The sequence below is a fragment of the Diadema setosum genome, chromosome 2 (assembly GCF_964275005.1).
Source record: "Diadema setosum chromosome 2, eeDiaSeto1, whole genome shotgun sequence".
Classification (NCBI taxonomy): domain Eukaryota; kingdom Metazoa; phylum Echinodermata; class Echinoidea; order Diadematoida; family Diadematidae; genus Diadema; species Diadema setosum.
This window is the reverse complement of record NC_092686.1, coordinates 25,156,629-25,172,857: the sequence shown is the minus strand read 5'-3', so window position 1 is coordinate 25,172,857 and position 16,229 is coordinate 25,156,629. Positions and strand designations below refer to the sequence as shown.

Sequence of the window (16,229 nt, the reverse complement as noted above, 5' to 3'; positions counted from 1 at the left end):
CTCAATAATCCATAGCTGTAGACAGTTTAGTCTGGAATCATTTCTATTATAACTCTTGTTCACATTTTGTATATTTATCAATATTTAACATCGATTACACTGATCCAAATTTTTACATTGGCTGTTTCTATCCCTAACTCACATTTTAAAGGGATCGTATAGTTTTGGTTGAGACCTATTTTCAGGTTTCTAACATTTTTTTTGTGAGATAATGAGAAACCTCTTATGAAATATGAAAGAGCATATAATTCTATGAGGAATTCAACGTTTATTTGATGAAAATTGGTTTTGAAATGGCGGAGATATCCAAATAAGAGCAATTCTAATATAAGTGTGGGACCCACACTTTATTACGATCGCTTTGTTTTACTTTGTTTTTGGATGTTTCAGTCATTCCAAACCCGATTTTCATCAAATAAACTTTGAATTCCTCCTAAAATGGTATGCTCTGTACTATATCATAGGTGGTTTTTTTTGGTATCTCGCAAAAAGTTAAAAGCCCAATTCTCATCTCCACCAATACTGTACCATCCCTTTTAACTATTTTGAAGCACTAATTAAATTATACCTTTAATATGGTACAAACAAATATGTCTTGTACATGTTATACAGATAATCTGGAAAATTGGAAGGGGGATAACAAACTCTGATCCAGCTCCATGAACGGTGATTAGGGTACTGGTGAAATCATTTTATACTATGTCATAAGTGAAGAATTCTGCACACAAAAGTAGACTTGTACCTCTTGTGCCTTGAGGCCAACAGTAGGGAGGATCAGTCTTCTGTGACCAAGTGCTGTTTTCTGGGAATTCCCCTTGGTCCCAGCCAGAGCCAGCAAGAAGACCAAGACACTGTCAATGCAGTCTGATTGCCCTGGACTTTGCTCTGTGAACAGAAATTGTCTTCATGAGTGGCAGGTGTGAAAATTGAGGTTTTACACAGTTAAAAAAACCCAAACAAACAAAATCAAACTTGCACACTTTAAGAGTTCTGCTTCACTAGAGCTTGACTTCTTATTGTCTGATATAAATAATTCCCTTGTGTTAAAATCCCCTGAGAAACTCTAATATAGAGGAAGTGGAGTTGATAGTACAGGTCACGTATATAATTTTTCTGATTACTAATACTAGTAACTTGTTTCTTGATAAGATGTGCCCCCACTTAAATAACATGACGAAAATGAGAGATAAGCAGATCCAGTGGGAGGAATTCTGCATTTATGAGTCTCTCATTTTTAAGATGAAGCATGACATATGATTATCTCGGAGCCAAAATGAAGTATATCAGCAGCTGTTTTTTAAACATACAAAAACTACTACTACTGCTACTACTAAAATAATGATACAAGAAGAAGAAGAAGAACAACAACAACAACAGTAATAATAATAATAATAACAATAATAATAATAATAACTAGAAATGTCGCTACAGCGACTGGTTATACCCCCGCCAAACAACATTTCATAAGCTTTGGTCAAAACAACATTTCATAAGCTTTGGTCAAAAAACTGAGGAAGTAGTTAAATCCGCAAGATCTTTCCTTGATCTTCTGCCATTAATATGCCGTTACCATGGCAACGTACTTTCGGGTACTGTCGAAAAATACGTCTTGCACATCTACAACCAAAGGCACACATCTGTACCAAGTTTCATGGAAATTGGGCAAAAACTGAGGAAGTAGTTTGCAACACAAAATTTTCCATCATTTTGGCTCATAATATGTGAGCTGTTACCATGGCAACATACTTTTTGTCAATGTCAAGAAATGTGTCATGCTGACCTATATCCTAAGACAAACATTCAATATGAATTCCATGAGAATTGGAAGAACACTGATGAAGCAGTTTTGCCATGAAGCATTTTGCCCTATATTTTACCAATAACATGCCGTTACCATGGCAACGCACTTTTTGCCACTGCGGAAATATGTGTCTTGCACATTAACATATTCAGATGAACATCTGTACCTAATTTCATAAAAATTGATCAAAAACTGTGGGAGGAGTTCGCGACGCAAGATTTGTACCCATTTTTGCCCATAATATGCCGTTACCATGGCAACGTACTTTTGGGTACTGTCAAAAAATACGTCTTGCACATCTACAACCCAAGGCACACATCTGTGCCAAGTTTTATGGGAATCGGTTGAAAACTGAGGAAGTAGTTCGCGACGCAAGATTTGCAACGGACCGACCGCCCGACCGACCGCCCGCCCGACCGCCCGCCCGACCGCCCGCCCGACCGCCCGCCCGACCGCCCGACCGTCCACTGATTCCTATATACCCCCTTCAAACTTCGTTTGGCGGGGGTATAATAATAATAATAATAATGTTACCACACAATAAACAAAACCAAATCAAATATCAATAATGCTAATATTGGTGATAAGGATGATTATGATTCTTATTCGTTACAGACACTATGCCTTAAGCCAAAGAGCACTGCTTGCTTTTGATTTGGGTCAGGCGGTCAAGTAGTATTTCAAGCTGATGGGCCTCATCAAATTTCCTCTGTTGTCTCAGATTAAATGAGATCATCAGCAGTCTCTCCTTGGGAGCGAGACGCCCACCCTGAGGTGTGATGGCCAGGGTGTGGTGCTGAAGTGGACCAGGGAGATTGCCCAGCAGGGAGTTGAACACTCTGGCCTGCAGCCGGCGCTGGAGCCGCACGACGTCCTCTGCGTTCTCTCCCAAGCGGACAGGGTGCGACGAACCCAGGGCCTGGTGAAGGGTGGTCTGCACCAACTGGCCTAGGAGGCTCTGAGGAGACATGTCCTGCTGACAGGCCATTACTCAGTAGACTGCCTGTAGTGTGAACCTACAAAATTTCAATGGCACAGAAAGATAGAACAATCACTCAATTTAGGCCAATTAATCTACACCTTGCAAAGTGCTGGCTTCTGACATGCCCACATATGCTTATAACTCGTTCTTCCCGCAGGTTCTCTGACAGCCTTCAATGCCCCCCCCCCCCCCCAAAAAAAAAAAAAAAAAAAATATATATATATATATATATATTTTCGTCCAGAGAATGGACAAGTTGATAACCCTACCTGTGGGAAAGCAGTCACGCAGTACATGTATTCCCTTTCCATGGTCAATGACATGTCATCAAACAATGAAAATATCAATTGGGCACAAGGCATGAATAGGGTGTACACTGATGGGCTCACTAAGCTTTTGTTCAAAATAAAGACACCTGGAGTCAGCAAACACCAAAATCTACAAGCTCAGCCTTGGCTTAGGATGTACCGGGTACATGTTCACATGGGTTTAATAGCAAAACAAGCACAAGCTAAATTGTAAAAAATGTAAATGATACTGTGATATTCAATATGCAATTTTCCTACAGAAAAAGAACAAATGCTGATAGAAGAAATGCTAATCTTTCTAAGAAAGCCATTTTTCTGGGCAGTATACTGTATACGCTGTTATTTTCACGAGGGTATTATTTTTGCAAATTTCGCGAGCTTCGGGCTGATCGCGAAATTAAAGAAACATGAAAATATTACCCCGTCATACCTTATGTACAAATTGATGACAAAATGCATACAACGCTGGCTGGACCAGAATGCGGCTGTTACACCGACCAGTACACAAATGAACATGAATTAAGACCACAAATGCAGGCACTCTTGTCAACATTTTGGGAACCTAGTATGCCAGGTTCCTGTGTATCAGTTGCCACCATGGGAACCTGGTGAGGAACATGTTTAAGGAACACACCCCAACACAGCTACAAAACTGTTGAAAATTTCTTCATTCTAACACTAACTGTGCATTAAAATTACATAGAATAATATGCTTGGACTAAAGCATGTTATATCAATCCACAGCGACCCCTCATGTTTTGTCCATGAAGCAACATTTTAACATCAAACTATAAATCCTGACCATCGCTGTACAATTCAAACTACCATGACATTTGCTTCTGCGACAATTGCTCCCACGAAATAGCTGCACACTATTAAAGCCAAACATAAATTCTACCCACAAACATAACTCTAACCCTAATCAGGGGTCCGCTTAACTTTTTTTTTCAACTAGCCAGGTGGACTACTTAGAATCAATTTTGACACTGAAGCAATATTTTGGTTAGCCAGACGGACTAGTAACTTCATAATTTTACGATTTTTAGCTAGTCCGACATGATTTCGGGTGGCCAATGGCCAACGGACCATTGCCAATTTCGAACCCTATTTATCCTCACAACTATAAAACCTAAAACCCTATAAGAACCCTAACCATAAGTCCTGGAGAAAATAAGACTGGAGCAATTGTCGCAGGAGCAAATGTTGTGTCGCCTCTTAGAACGATGCTTGGAACGATACAGGTACAGGTAGGGTACTCGACCGTCTCTACTAGGTACAGCCCTGTTGCGACTTCTGCAGAGCGACAACTTACAAAGGTTGTACATAGGCTAGTTTAAAGTATAGTTAGTCTAATGTTAAATTGTTAGTCTATGAATTAGAAGTTAGAACCTACTAAATTTAAATACAGAAATCTAACATAAAATTTAGATTTATAAAGTCTAGTCTCTATTTAGAACTCGAACACTATCATCTATTGTTAAAGGACAAGTCCACCTTCATCTACATGTGGATTGAGTGAATGCAGCAATACTATTAATATCAGGAAACACATCAGTGAAAGTTTGGGGAAAACCAGACAATCCGTTCAAAACATGAATTCTTATTAAGTAGGACAGGTATAATGGTATATCTGCATAGAGTCATAGTCACCTGCTGGATGAGAAGACCAACTACAGCTTCATATGTCACATGCGTAGAATGATATACACTGTAGACGTATAGATCTAGATCTAGAAAATAATCTTGGAAGGAAAATATAGGGCCTAAAGATAATTTCACAAAAATCTTTTTTTCTTTCTTTTTTTTTTTTTAAATGCATGCACATTTCCTTAAGGGTACAGTCATCCCGACTTCTACCACATGCCGCACCAGTCAGAACCTAACCTCGGCGCAGGGCGCTGTAACCAGTTATTGGGTACGGGTTGGAGTCACTGGTGCGGTTACAGCGAACCCAGCACGCGACTAGTTACAGCGCCCCCTGCCGGGGTTACCCGGCTTCTTAAAGAGGCAAGTCAAGTGTTTATCTATTGAATATTATGCAAGAAAAGTGAAAATATGTTGAATTTCCTTTATCCTTTCTTTACATTGTTCTACACATGACATCACAAGCTGATCTGTTGATAATTCTAACCCAACGTTGGTTAGTCTTCTCATCAGCAGCAACTACACAGAAACTTCAAAAATTCATAAATTTTGAACGGATTGTCCAATTTTCCTCAAACTCTCACCGATGTGTTCTACTATTAATATTGCTGTATTCCTCAATCCACTTGTCTAACAGTTAGATCCTATAATGGCTATATGAAGGTGGACTTTGAGTCTTCGACTTCTAAAACTTTGTTAGTGACAGTGAGTCAGTGTTAGGCCTACTGACAGTAGGCCTAGGTCCTACTGTTTACATTTTTAGGGCCTACCCTACAGACACAGCCCAGGGCCCAGGCCCACAGGCACAGGTCACGCACAGACGGGGGTTCTTCAAATTCGAGGCGCCTGCTGACTGTGTCTGCTGATCTGGATCCAGCTTGATGACGCTTTTGATGGCACATAAGAGGAGACAATACAAATACAATTTTAAAGGGGAATGATAGCCAAATATTTTTTGGGTAGCACCTGTACCTGTGGGCTGTGACATGACCGGACCGGATCACAGGAGCCGCGGAGCTGAGGGACTCTTTATACCATTCTTCTGTACCAAACAGATATTACAATGTGTGGGACTATCACCGCATCAATCGTTTCATTTCGGTACCATATCGGGACGCGCAAAGGGCAAAAAGTAACACTTGGGTTCCAGAAAATTTGTTTGCCATATATCACGCTTTATACCATACCCTGATTATCCCCACAACCATTCGAGGAATGCACCTTACCAAATGATAACATCTCACTCATTTTCTGTCTGCTACCTGTCGCCCATGTAAGGCGCCATTTTTTGCTTCTACATACGCGCATGCGCAAAACTTGTGACCACTGAAAACTTTTTGTTTCTGGTTAAATCTGCCTCCTTCAATAAACTGAAGATTCTTGCAGACTGTGTTATTTACATTATAATACAGTTTATTTACAAGCACATAATAAATATGAAGAACAAGACTAGCCACTGTAATCAACCGTTAGTCGGTTACGGAATGCTCCCACACCCACACTACAAGTTCAATCAGCTCGAGCATCATTATATGCCTGTTGTAGGAGGGATGAGATTTTGTTCTGATAGCATGGGCGTAAATCCCGGGGGGGATGGGGGGGATATATCCCCCCCTGAAATGGAGGAGGGGGGGATGGCCTGTACAATCATCCCCCCCTGAATTTTGAGGGGAAAAAATGGAGGAAGCAGAAATGTGATTGTATCAATTTTGGCATTTACTGCATGAGGTTTGTACGCCGGCCTTAAGACAGGTAACAGAGCTGAACAGTATTCTATCTTGTAGGAAAATGCATAATTTTCTCAAGCGCTCGCTCGCTTCGCTCGCTCGCGAAGAAAGTAACATCGACATACACTGTAAGGCATGGCTCAGGCGTTGACAACGTCAAATAGTATAGGTCTACATATAAACATGCTATGACGCGAGTAACTGGGGACCATCTGCAAAATATGTACGAAAACATACAAACAAACAATAACAACAACTTTATCGCCATAATTGAACCCCCTCCGATTCCTGAATCATTCCTGAGAAACGACAGTGACTGATGACTCAGTCAGGATACATCTATGGGCATACCAAGGGAAGATCAGGGACGTCGAATCTATGGGGGGCAAAGGGGCATTTGCCCCGCCCCAAAGGAAGTGTTTAGACAGACAAATCATTTTTTTTTTTTATCCCCCAAGCAATTCCCGAGATGAGGACAAATCTCGAACTTTCTTAATGGAAAATTGTCCAAATATCGCCAGAACTATGCACCAGATCGTTGTATTGCAATCATGAACATGCAAAAGGTCCGCTATACAGGATAAGGGATAAACTTTGTACACTTTTGACATAGACGTATATTCCCTAATTATTTATCAAAGAGTGTGCAGCAGATCTTTCACTTAACAAAAGCAACCTAATATGTATAGAGGCGTCGATGGGGGGGGGGGATGGTTCTCAAATAAAAGTGGGACAAACAAAAGCGAAAAATATAGCTACAAACGGCAGTTTTTGGAGTGTAAAATGTTAAAATTTTAAAGCTCGCTCGCTCCGCTCGCTCGCATTTAACCGCTATGCCATTCTCCTGATGTTGCTGCCAGTGATTGACAGCAGGTGCACCCGGTGCGCCCCCCTTAATTTCCAAAGCGAAAATATAGCTACAAACGACAGTTTTTAGGACTGGAAAATGTCAAAATTTTCAAGCTCACTCGCTTCGCTCGCTAGCATTTGATCAGTATGCCATTCTCCTGATGTTGCTGCCAGTAATTGCCGGCAGTTGCGCCCGGTGTGCCCCCTTAATTTCCAAAGCGAAAAAATACAGCCACAAACGGCAGTCTTTGGACTGTAAAATGTCAAAATTTTCAAGCTCGCTCGCTCCGCTCGCTCGCATTTAACCGCTATGCCATTCTCCTGATGTTGCTGCCAGTAATTGCCGGCAGTTGCACTCGGTGTGCCCCCTAAATTTCCAAAGCGAAAAAGTATAGCTACAAACGGCAGTTTTTAGACTGTAAAATGTCAAAATTTTCAAGCTCGCTTGCTCCACTCGCTCGCATTTAATCGCTATGCCATTCTCCTGATGTTGCTGCCAGTGATTGTGAGCAGGTGCGCCCCCCTTAATTTCCAAAGCGAAAAATATAGCCACAAACGGCAGTTTGGGGACTGTAAAATGTCAAATTTTTGAAGCTCGCTCGCTTCGCTCGCTCGCATTTAATCATTATTCCATTCTCCTGATGTTGCTGCCAGTAATTGCCAGCAGTTTTCGCCCGGTGCGCCCCCTTAATTTCCAAAGCGAAAAATATAGCTACAAACGGCAGTTTGGGGACTGTAAAATGTCAACTCTTTGAAGCTCGCTCGCTTCGCTCGCTCGCATTTAATCATTATTCCATTCTCCTGATATTGCTGCCAGAAATTGCCAGCAGTTTTCGCCCGGTGCGCCCCCTTAATTTCCAAAGCGAAAAATATAGCTACAAACGGCAGTTTGGGGACTGAAAAATGTCAAATTTTTGAAGCTCGCTCGCTTCGCTCGCTCGCATTTAATCATTATGCCATTCTCCTGATGTTGCTGCCAGTAATTGCCAGCAGTTTTCGCCCGGTGCGCCCCCTTAATTTCCAAAGCGAAAAATATAGCTACAAACGGCAGTTTGGGGACTGTCAAATGTCAAAATTTTGAAGCTCGCTCGCTTCGCTCGCTCGCATTTAATAATTATGCCATTCTCCTGATGTTGCTGCCAGTAATTGCCAGCAGTTTTCGCCCGGTGCGCCCCCCCCCCCCTTAATTTCCAAAGCGAAAAAAAATACTAGTACAGCCACAAAGGACATTTGGGACTGTACAATATCAAAATTTTCAAGCTCACTCGCTTCGCTCGCTCTCATTTAATCGTTATGCCATTCTGATGTTGCTGCCCGATTGCCGGCATGCAGTTGCGCCCGGTGTGCCCCCATAATTTCCAAAGCGAAAAAATACAGCCACAAACGGCAGTCTGTGGACTGTAAAATGTCAAAATTTTCAAGCTCGCTCGCCCCGCTCGCTCGCATTTAACTGCTATGCCATTCTCCTGATTTTGCTGCCAGTAATTGCCAGCAGTTGCGCCTGATGCGGCCCCCCTTAATTTCCAAAGCGAAAAAGTATAGCTACAAACGGCAGTTTTTAGACTGGAAAATGTTGAAATTTTCATGCTCGCTCGCTCCGCTCGCTCGCATTTAATCGCTATGCCAATCTCCTGATGTTGCTGCCAGTGATTGACAGCAGTTGCGCCTGGTGTGCCCCCCTTAATTTCCAAAGCGAAGAATATAGCTACAAACGGCAGTTTTTGGACTGAAAAATGTCAAAATTTTCAACGCAAAGAGATTTCACCGTAGGAGGGGGAAACCCCCCTACCAATACCATACCCTCCCCCCTCGCTTGATTCGTTCCCTCACATAACCGCTCTTCCTAAGATCAAGTCCTGCCTACGCCGATGATAGGCCCCATTATTTAGTAGGCCTTCACAGTGATGTCGCACAGCAAGAGCTGAAATACCACGATTTTGTCATTCAATAATATATTGTGAATATTTCATTTTCTTAGTGTTTTTTTTAAAGAAAAGAAAACAAAATTTTCACCACAAGTGAGCACCAGATCGCTGAATTTCAGGTCTGAAAATGCAAAATCTTCCTCGTGTGGGAGAGGGATACCCCCCCCCCCCCCGATACACACCCTTCCCCCGTTCGGTCGTTCCGCTCCCTCTCACAGATATTAAAAAAAAAAAAAAAATGTTTTCATACTTATAAGGTCTGATTTTCTGCCGAAAGTCGTCTGACAAGCAAAAAAAAAAAAAAAAAAGCAACAAGAACAAAAAGTCTTTATGTTGTTGCTGCCACTTTTCTCCCACTTTATATTTCATGCAAAAGAGTGGGGCATCCGATCCCTGTAAAGTGTGTGTGTGTGTGGGGGGGGGGGAGGGGGGCACAAAGCTTTTCCCCCCCAACCGCCCCCCCCCCAAAAAAAAAAAGTCCGGTTATGGGCTTGTAATCGTGGTGATGGTGACCATCCCCCCCACTCCTCAGTATGGATTTACGCCGTTGTCTGATAGGCATCAATATTATGTAGGCCTAATACAAGTTAATTTCATCATCACTCGTAACATCCACATGCTTGACAACCTATAATTGGCAACAAATCCAAACCTCTGGTTGTCACTCACGTCCCAAACTGTTATATATTATACATGTATATATATAAGATGAAAAAGTAGACTGGTAATGCATTTTGACAGTCCAACAGTGCTATTTATTCAGACTAACCAAGCTCTGCGAGGGAAAACTTTTTCTTATGTTTACATGTTGAACTTGAGTTCTGCTGACGAGGCTTCGGCCGAAACAGACTGTACAGCTAAGTCACTAATAAAGCAACGCCTTCCATCCTACTATATATTGTATTATATATATATATATATATATATATATATATATATATATATATATATATATATATATTTACAGATTTTCTTTATCGAAATCGTATACAATAACGATCGATAGTTATTATTGTCCTTATAACGGTAATATACATAAAGATGCTGCTTGTTCATCAATACATTTGTATGGAAATCACAGGAAAAAATGAATTACTAATAAACGCAATTATACATTGTATACTATAGAATATCTCATACAATGATTTACCAAGATGAACTACGTGGAATTGCGGACCTAAAAACTGGCAGAAAACTACGAAGTTATATAATGACGTATCCACAACCTTCTTATGGAATTGTCATGGAATAATTCATCAGGTAGACGTATCATTGTAACTACTGAAAATTGTTTGCTTAGGCCTATGATATGCATTCACATAAGACGTACTTAGTATAAGTATGACTGTGGGTGGGTGCATGTGCGTATAGATTTCGGTGCATGAGAGAGAGGGGGCGAGAGAGGAAGAGAGAAAACTAAAAAAAAAAAAAAGTCAACACATTGGGTACAAGTGGAAAGTGGAAGAACGGAATTACAAGAAACTTTCTTGAGTTTGGAGATGATAACACCAGCTATACTACACTGGACAGCAAAAGAAAGTACCCATTTCTGTCAAAGGCCGCACACAAAAAATCACCCCCTAGAAATAATTTTTTTTTTGTACACAAGTGTGCTACAATGCCCTTTACTAATCACATGCACATAAGCAAGTGAATGTCTTCATAACAAAGAAGAACTTGACATGCACAGCATCTTGGTCACTGAATCAAAAGTCCCACACAATAGCACTTTCCACCATGCAAAAATGGACACGGAATCGTGGACAACATTTTCAAGCAACCAATATTGATCCAAGCTCTTCAGGAGGAATGGACAGAACTTCCCCAGGACTACGCCAGACAGTTTGTCCAGAGCATGCGTCAGAGATGCCTGGAATGTGTCCAGGCACGAGGAGGACATACACATTATTGAAAATTGATGTTTGTGACTGCTTTTTTCGTCCTGTGACACTGATTTTTGCGTAAAACTTGTAAGGCTCATTCTGTTACATTTTGTGACTTTTGATTCAGTGACCAAGATGCTGTGCATGTCATTTTTTTTTCTTTGTAATAAAGATAATCACTTGCTAATGGGTATGTGATTACTAATGTATATTGCAGCATACCTGTGTACAAAAATTGTTTATTTCTAGGTGGTGAATTTTTGTGTGCGGCCTTTGACAGAAGTGGATACTTTCTTTTGCTGTCCAGCGTATTTATGTCATGCATGTTTATAGTCTCGACTTATAATAACTGCACATAATAATACACTGAATACATTCCGGACTGTTGCTTTACAAGAACGACAAATGGAAACGCGGTGTACATATTGCAATATTCTGTCGTTTAGTGCACTGTTAATGTAAATCGTATTATTGAACGGTGTATCAATCCCCCTCCCCCCCCCCCCGGACTTTCATCCTCTACTATTTGGGCGATAAATGTCACCGAAAACAAGATAAATCCCCTTCCCATATACACACCACGCACACGCAAAAATAAAGGATAATCAATAATTGATAAATTAACGCGTGCCTCCGTTAGAGGAAAAATGCGTTATAATAATAATGATAATAATAATGATGATGATAATGATAATAATAATGATAATAATAATAATAATAATAATGATAATAACAACAATGTCTTATTTACCCAGAGTAGCCTCTTCAGTGTTGCCACTGCTCTACCAGAGGGCCCTGCTATTATTATTACTCTAGCGTTGCCAGGTACCCATTTATACACCTGGGTCGAGAGGGACACAGTGGGTAAAAACATCTTGTCCAAGGACGTAAGCACTGGGCGGGATTCGAACTCGGGTCCTCCGATCGGGAGTCGGGAGTCTTATCCACTATGCCACAGCGCCCCCACGCGTTTGTTATGTGTGTATAATATCAAGCATGCTGACAGTCAAATAGCTGGTGTTTTTATGATAAGGAAAGTGTGTTGCTATGATAACGTCTGTTTGTTGATTGGCCTCACGGGATCGACTATCAATGACGGGGGTTAACTTAAGAAGGGAAATTCCCCTTCTAAGCAGTTCCATGCACGCACTCATTGATAACCCCAAATACAAGCGGACTTTGACCATTTCAATTTTCACAACACGCTATCGTAAAATTAAATGTTTTCTCTAGTGACACCATAATGAACCATTAAAGGTAATCACCTTCGTCCGTTCTCCCTTGAAACCCGCTCTATAGTGCATGTTTGTATGACCAATTATCTTTATGGACGGAAGATATAGTGTTGTTTACGATAATGTCCGCTCTGATATGAGCTTGAAAAGATCTAAACGACCTATGATCAGCAGAGACTCCAACTCTCCCGTTTTCGACGGGAGATCTCCCGCCGAAAGCCCATTTTTGCAAAATCTCCCGTTTTCCCGCTTGAGATTCAATTTCTCCCGCCCTGGCTCTGTGTCTCCCGCTTGAAATGATTTCTTACTTTAATATCATTGTATGTTGAAAAATAAGCCTTAGATAGGACCCCGGCCGCAAGGAACAAATCGGAGTCTCCCGTTTGCTAGGGGTTTCAGGCGGGAGAATCTCCCGATCAGAAGATGCTTGGGGTTGGAGTCTCTGAATCAGTAGTCAGACTACATCCTGTTTGAACCATGCATAGACTTAAGAATAATAAGCAAACAAACCTCATTAATTTACACATTTCGCAATCACGATCGTGTACAAGGGACATTGCGGAAATTGAAAAAAAGAAAGAATCGGTAAGGTGAGAACTATGTTCACTAAATTATATTTCAAATTCCCCGATGTGATGACGTCATTTATGGATCATTTGGCAGCGGTGGATATGGAATCCACTAGTATGTTTATTTTACACTGCCATACGCGTCGAATCGTATAAACTGTCTGCCCCAGCCACAAACACTGAGGCTAATATTGTTAATCATACTTTGCCTCTGCCTCTTATCCTCACGCAGTACAACCCGCCCATCATAGACAGCCCGTGTTTCCCCATCAGTGGAAGTTGAGGAGAATCAGTAACGGGTATTGGCGGTGACATCGTCAACCGACTGAGAGTGCTTGCACTGTTTTACCCCTCCGTCACAAAATTGTGGAACTTTACTGTGCTTGACGCATCGGGCAATGGAGTTACGAAGCGTTGACAAAAGCCTGCTCGTGCGAGCCCAATTGATCCTGTGTGTCTTCCACATCTTATTTTGTAAGTATAGACATTGAAGAAGACTGCTGTGAATTCTTTTCATTCAGCCAGTGGAAGTACAAGATTGATATTTGAATAAAAAACAAACAAACAAACAAACGAACCGGAAATAAAATCGCCCGAAAAAGCGATTTGATAATTCGTCACAAAAAGGTGTTTATGTTCATTCATGTAGTTATCGAAATCGAAGAAAATTCCTGTCTCTCCGATCAGAATTAATGTCTCATGAGTTTTGTGATACATTTTCTTCTTCTTTTTTTTTTTGTGAAGGTAAATTCCAGCATGCGTTTTCCCCAGCAAGGTCGTTCTAGCATAAGGATTACCTGGATGCATTATTATGTTAATCGATATTTTACGGTTTCCAGTCAAAGAGCTGATTTGGCAAATTCTTGTTCATTATATAGATACATTCGACACTGCTCCCAAGTTGCACTTTAATTTGAAGGCCTGCCTTCACACGCCTTCCTGTCTGGCTTGAACAATACAGTGCATGTTTATAATGCCAGTGATGCATAAGCATCATCGACTTTACTCACAATGTGCAACGATATAAAAGTAGAATAATAAAAAAAAACTCTTTCTCGCACGCACCAATATTCCATTACGAAAGGAGATGTTGCTGAGATAAATTATGGACAAAGTTACAGAGCAGATCAATACAATATTGTTCTGGTGAAAAGAGATATGTTTCGCAAAATTATATTTGAATATTAAGTGTCTTGTATAATCTAAATAATGGCAACTCGAAAAAGACGTCGTCATGATCTACATGCAATTGAGGTATGTAGATACCATTTTATTTCTGTTCGAAGCGTCGAAAGGAGAAATACAGAGGTAGCTATAGCGATACACACTCAGAAAAAATGGTTCACTCTTGCACCTTTTAAGGGTGCAAAGTGATGTCACACTGGTGGCTTCCTATGGGTGTTATCTTGCACCCTCAAGAAATGGGTGCAAAAGTTGCACCATGGTGCAATGGTATAATTTTGCACCTCCAGAGAGGGTGCAAATTTGCACCCTTTATTGAGGGTGCGAAGTTGTTCCCTTGGGTGCATATTTGAAGAGTTCGGTTTCAAAAGGTGCTACATCCATATTTCAAGTTTCTGAGAAAAACGGGATTTTTAATTATCATATTTAGCAAGCTCAGACTGGAATGATATTTTCCCCTATTATACTGCTAGATGATACAACACTAAAACCACTCTCTAAGAAAATCCAGGTCATTCATTTATTTTTATGAATTAAACATTTTTATATTTTGTGGATGTAGTACCTTTTGCAACCGAAAGTGGATGTAGTACCTTTTGAAACCGAAATTTCACATGTTTCGCGGATTTTTTTTTTTTTCAGCAATGGTGTTGATGGGGATGGGATAGGAGGTCAAGGGGGCCTAGGTAATTGACAATGCCCTGCCCTATTTAGCATCAAGAATAACAAACCAATGTGCATTGCTAATGCCCCACTTCTCCCACTGACTAACATTTTGAATGAATGACTGTCATTGGTCATAAGCATGGATGGGGCTGGGGGATCCATTATGCGTGAACGGTTATAGATGGGGAGGGGTCACAATATCTCACCAAGTGATTTCTCTCTTCCGTTTTCTTTTTTTTTTTCTTTTTCTCTCACGAGCTTTATCTCAAGATTTCTTATTTTTTTCCTCTTTGTATTAATTTTTTGGCAATTTTTTTTTCTCTGTGAATTCTCCCTTCACGTGCCTCAAGAATACTGCATTCATTATCTTTTCTTATTTTTTTTTTCAATGTTCTTGTTCTTTATCAGGTCAATATAAATCTGATAATCTATATAATATGACCACCTATACTATAAAACGCACATTTGGTGTTTTCCTTTGTGATATTGCATAAGTAAAAGGTGTCATTTACAAGATAGAATATGAATCTAGTGTTCAAAGCTGTATGTCACTATGTACTTTCAAGCCCTGTGGCCTGGTACTTGACATCATGCACGTATAGAATAGCACAGCATACCCACAGGTAAAGCACCGTTGGTGGGGATGTCAGAATTTCATACCATTGTATATACATCTAACAAGGTAACTTTGCTTTCAGACTAGTTGTCAAACACTTAATAGCTGTTAAGCTATTTATGTAAGAAATAGACCATACCTACGAGGTGTCTGTACTTTATTCTGGGGACAATTTATGGCTCAAACTCAACACCCTAGCAGTAACGCACGGTACCGGTAAATAATAGTAGATGCAGTACGTGGGACTACATGAGAGTCGCGTAATTTCTCCAGTTTCTCCTTTGCCCTTGTCGACTGCTTTTAATTCACGATCCTTCTCCTGGGATGGTTTGTTTTGTCTATGAGTTCTCCTTCATTTTCCTACATTGCTTGATAGAAATGTGATGAGTTTTTCAATTAAGATGTTGGTCAGATTTGCGTGGTGATTTTAACAGAAAGCCAAAAAGCCAAAAGCCAAACATCTAAACATCTCGCCATCAATGACATCCCTGTGAAGAACCAACATGGATTCAGGCAACACCTGTCTTGCGAAACCCAACTGACTGAAGCTATTCATGATTGGGCCTCAACAATCAATCAACAACACCAGACTGATGCCTTATTCCTTGATTTCAGCAAGGCGTTCGATAAGGTTGCCCATTGCAAGCTCATCTCCAAACTAGACTTCTATGGTATACGTGGCCATACTCTGCTCTGGATTAAGAGTTTTCTTTCGGGAAGGTCTCAGACAGTAACCATCAATGGTTCTTCATCTTCAGCTGTTGACGTCTTATCTGGAGTGCCGCAAGGGTCGGTCCTTGGACCTACCCTTTTCCTGGTATACATAAATGACATCTGTGACG

The 16,229-nt window shown here is 40.8% G+C and overlaps 2 protein-coding genes across 2 annotated transcripts in view; one reads left to right on the top strand and one right to left on the bottom strand.

Annotated features, from left to right (window-relative positions):
* Positions 1-6,006, bottom strand: part of LOC140246243 (gamma-tubulin complex component 6-like) — a 39,508-nt gene extending 33,502 nt beyond the window's left edge. Inside the window, exons 1-3 of the mRNA XM_072325699.1 lie at positions 5,962-6,006; positions 2,443-2,817; positions 743-878 (exon numbers count right to left, since the gene is read on the bottom strand). Coding sequence (XP_072181800.1) covers positions 743-878; positions 2,443-2,789 — 483 coding nt within the window. The 5' untranslated portion in view covers positions 2,790-2,817; positions 5,962-6,006. The remainder of the gene's footprint in view (positions 1-742; positions 879-2,442; positions 2,818-5,961) is intronic.
* LOC140243494 (uncharacterized) overlaps positions 4,315-16,229 on the top strand; it is a 71,598-nt gene continuing 59,683 nt past the window's right edge. The window contains 2 exon segments of the mRNA XM_072323166.1: positions 4,315-4,338; positions 13,256-13,397. Coding sequence (XP_072179267.1) covers positions 4,315-4,338; positions 13,256-13,397 — 166 coding nt within the window.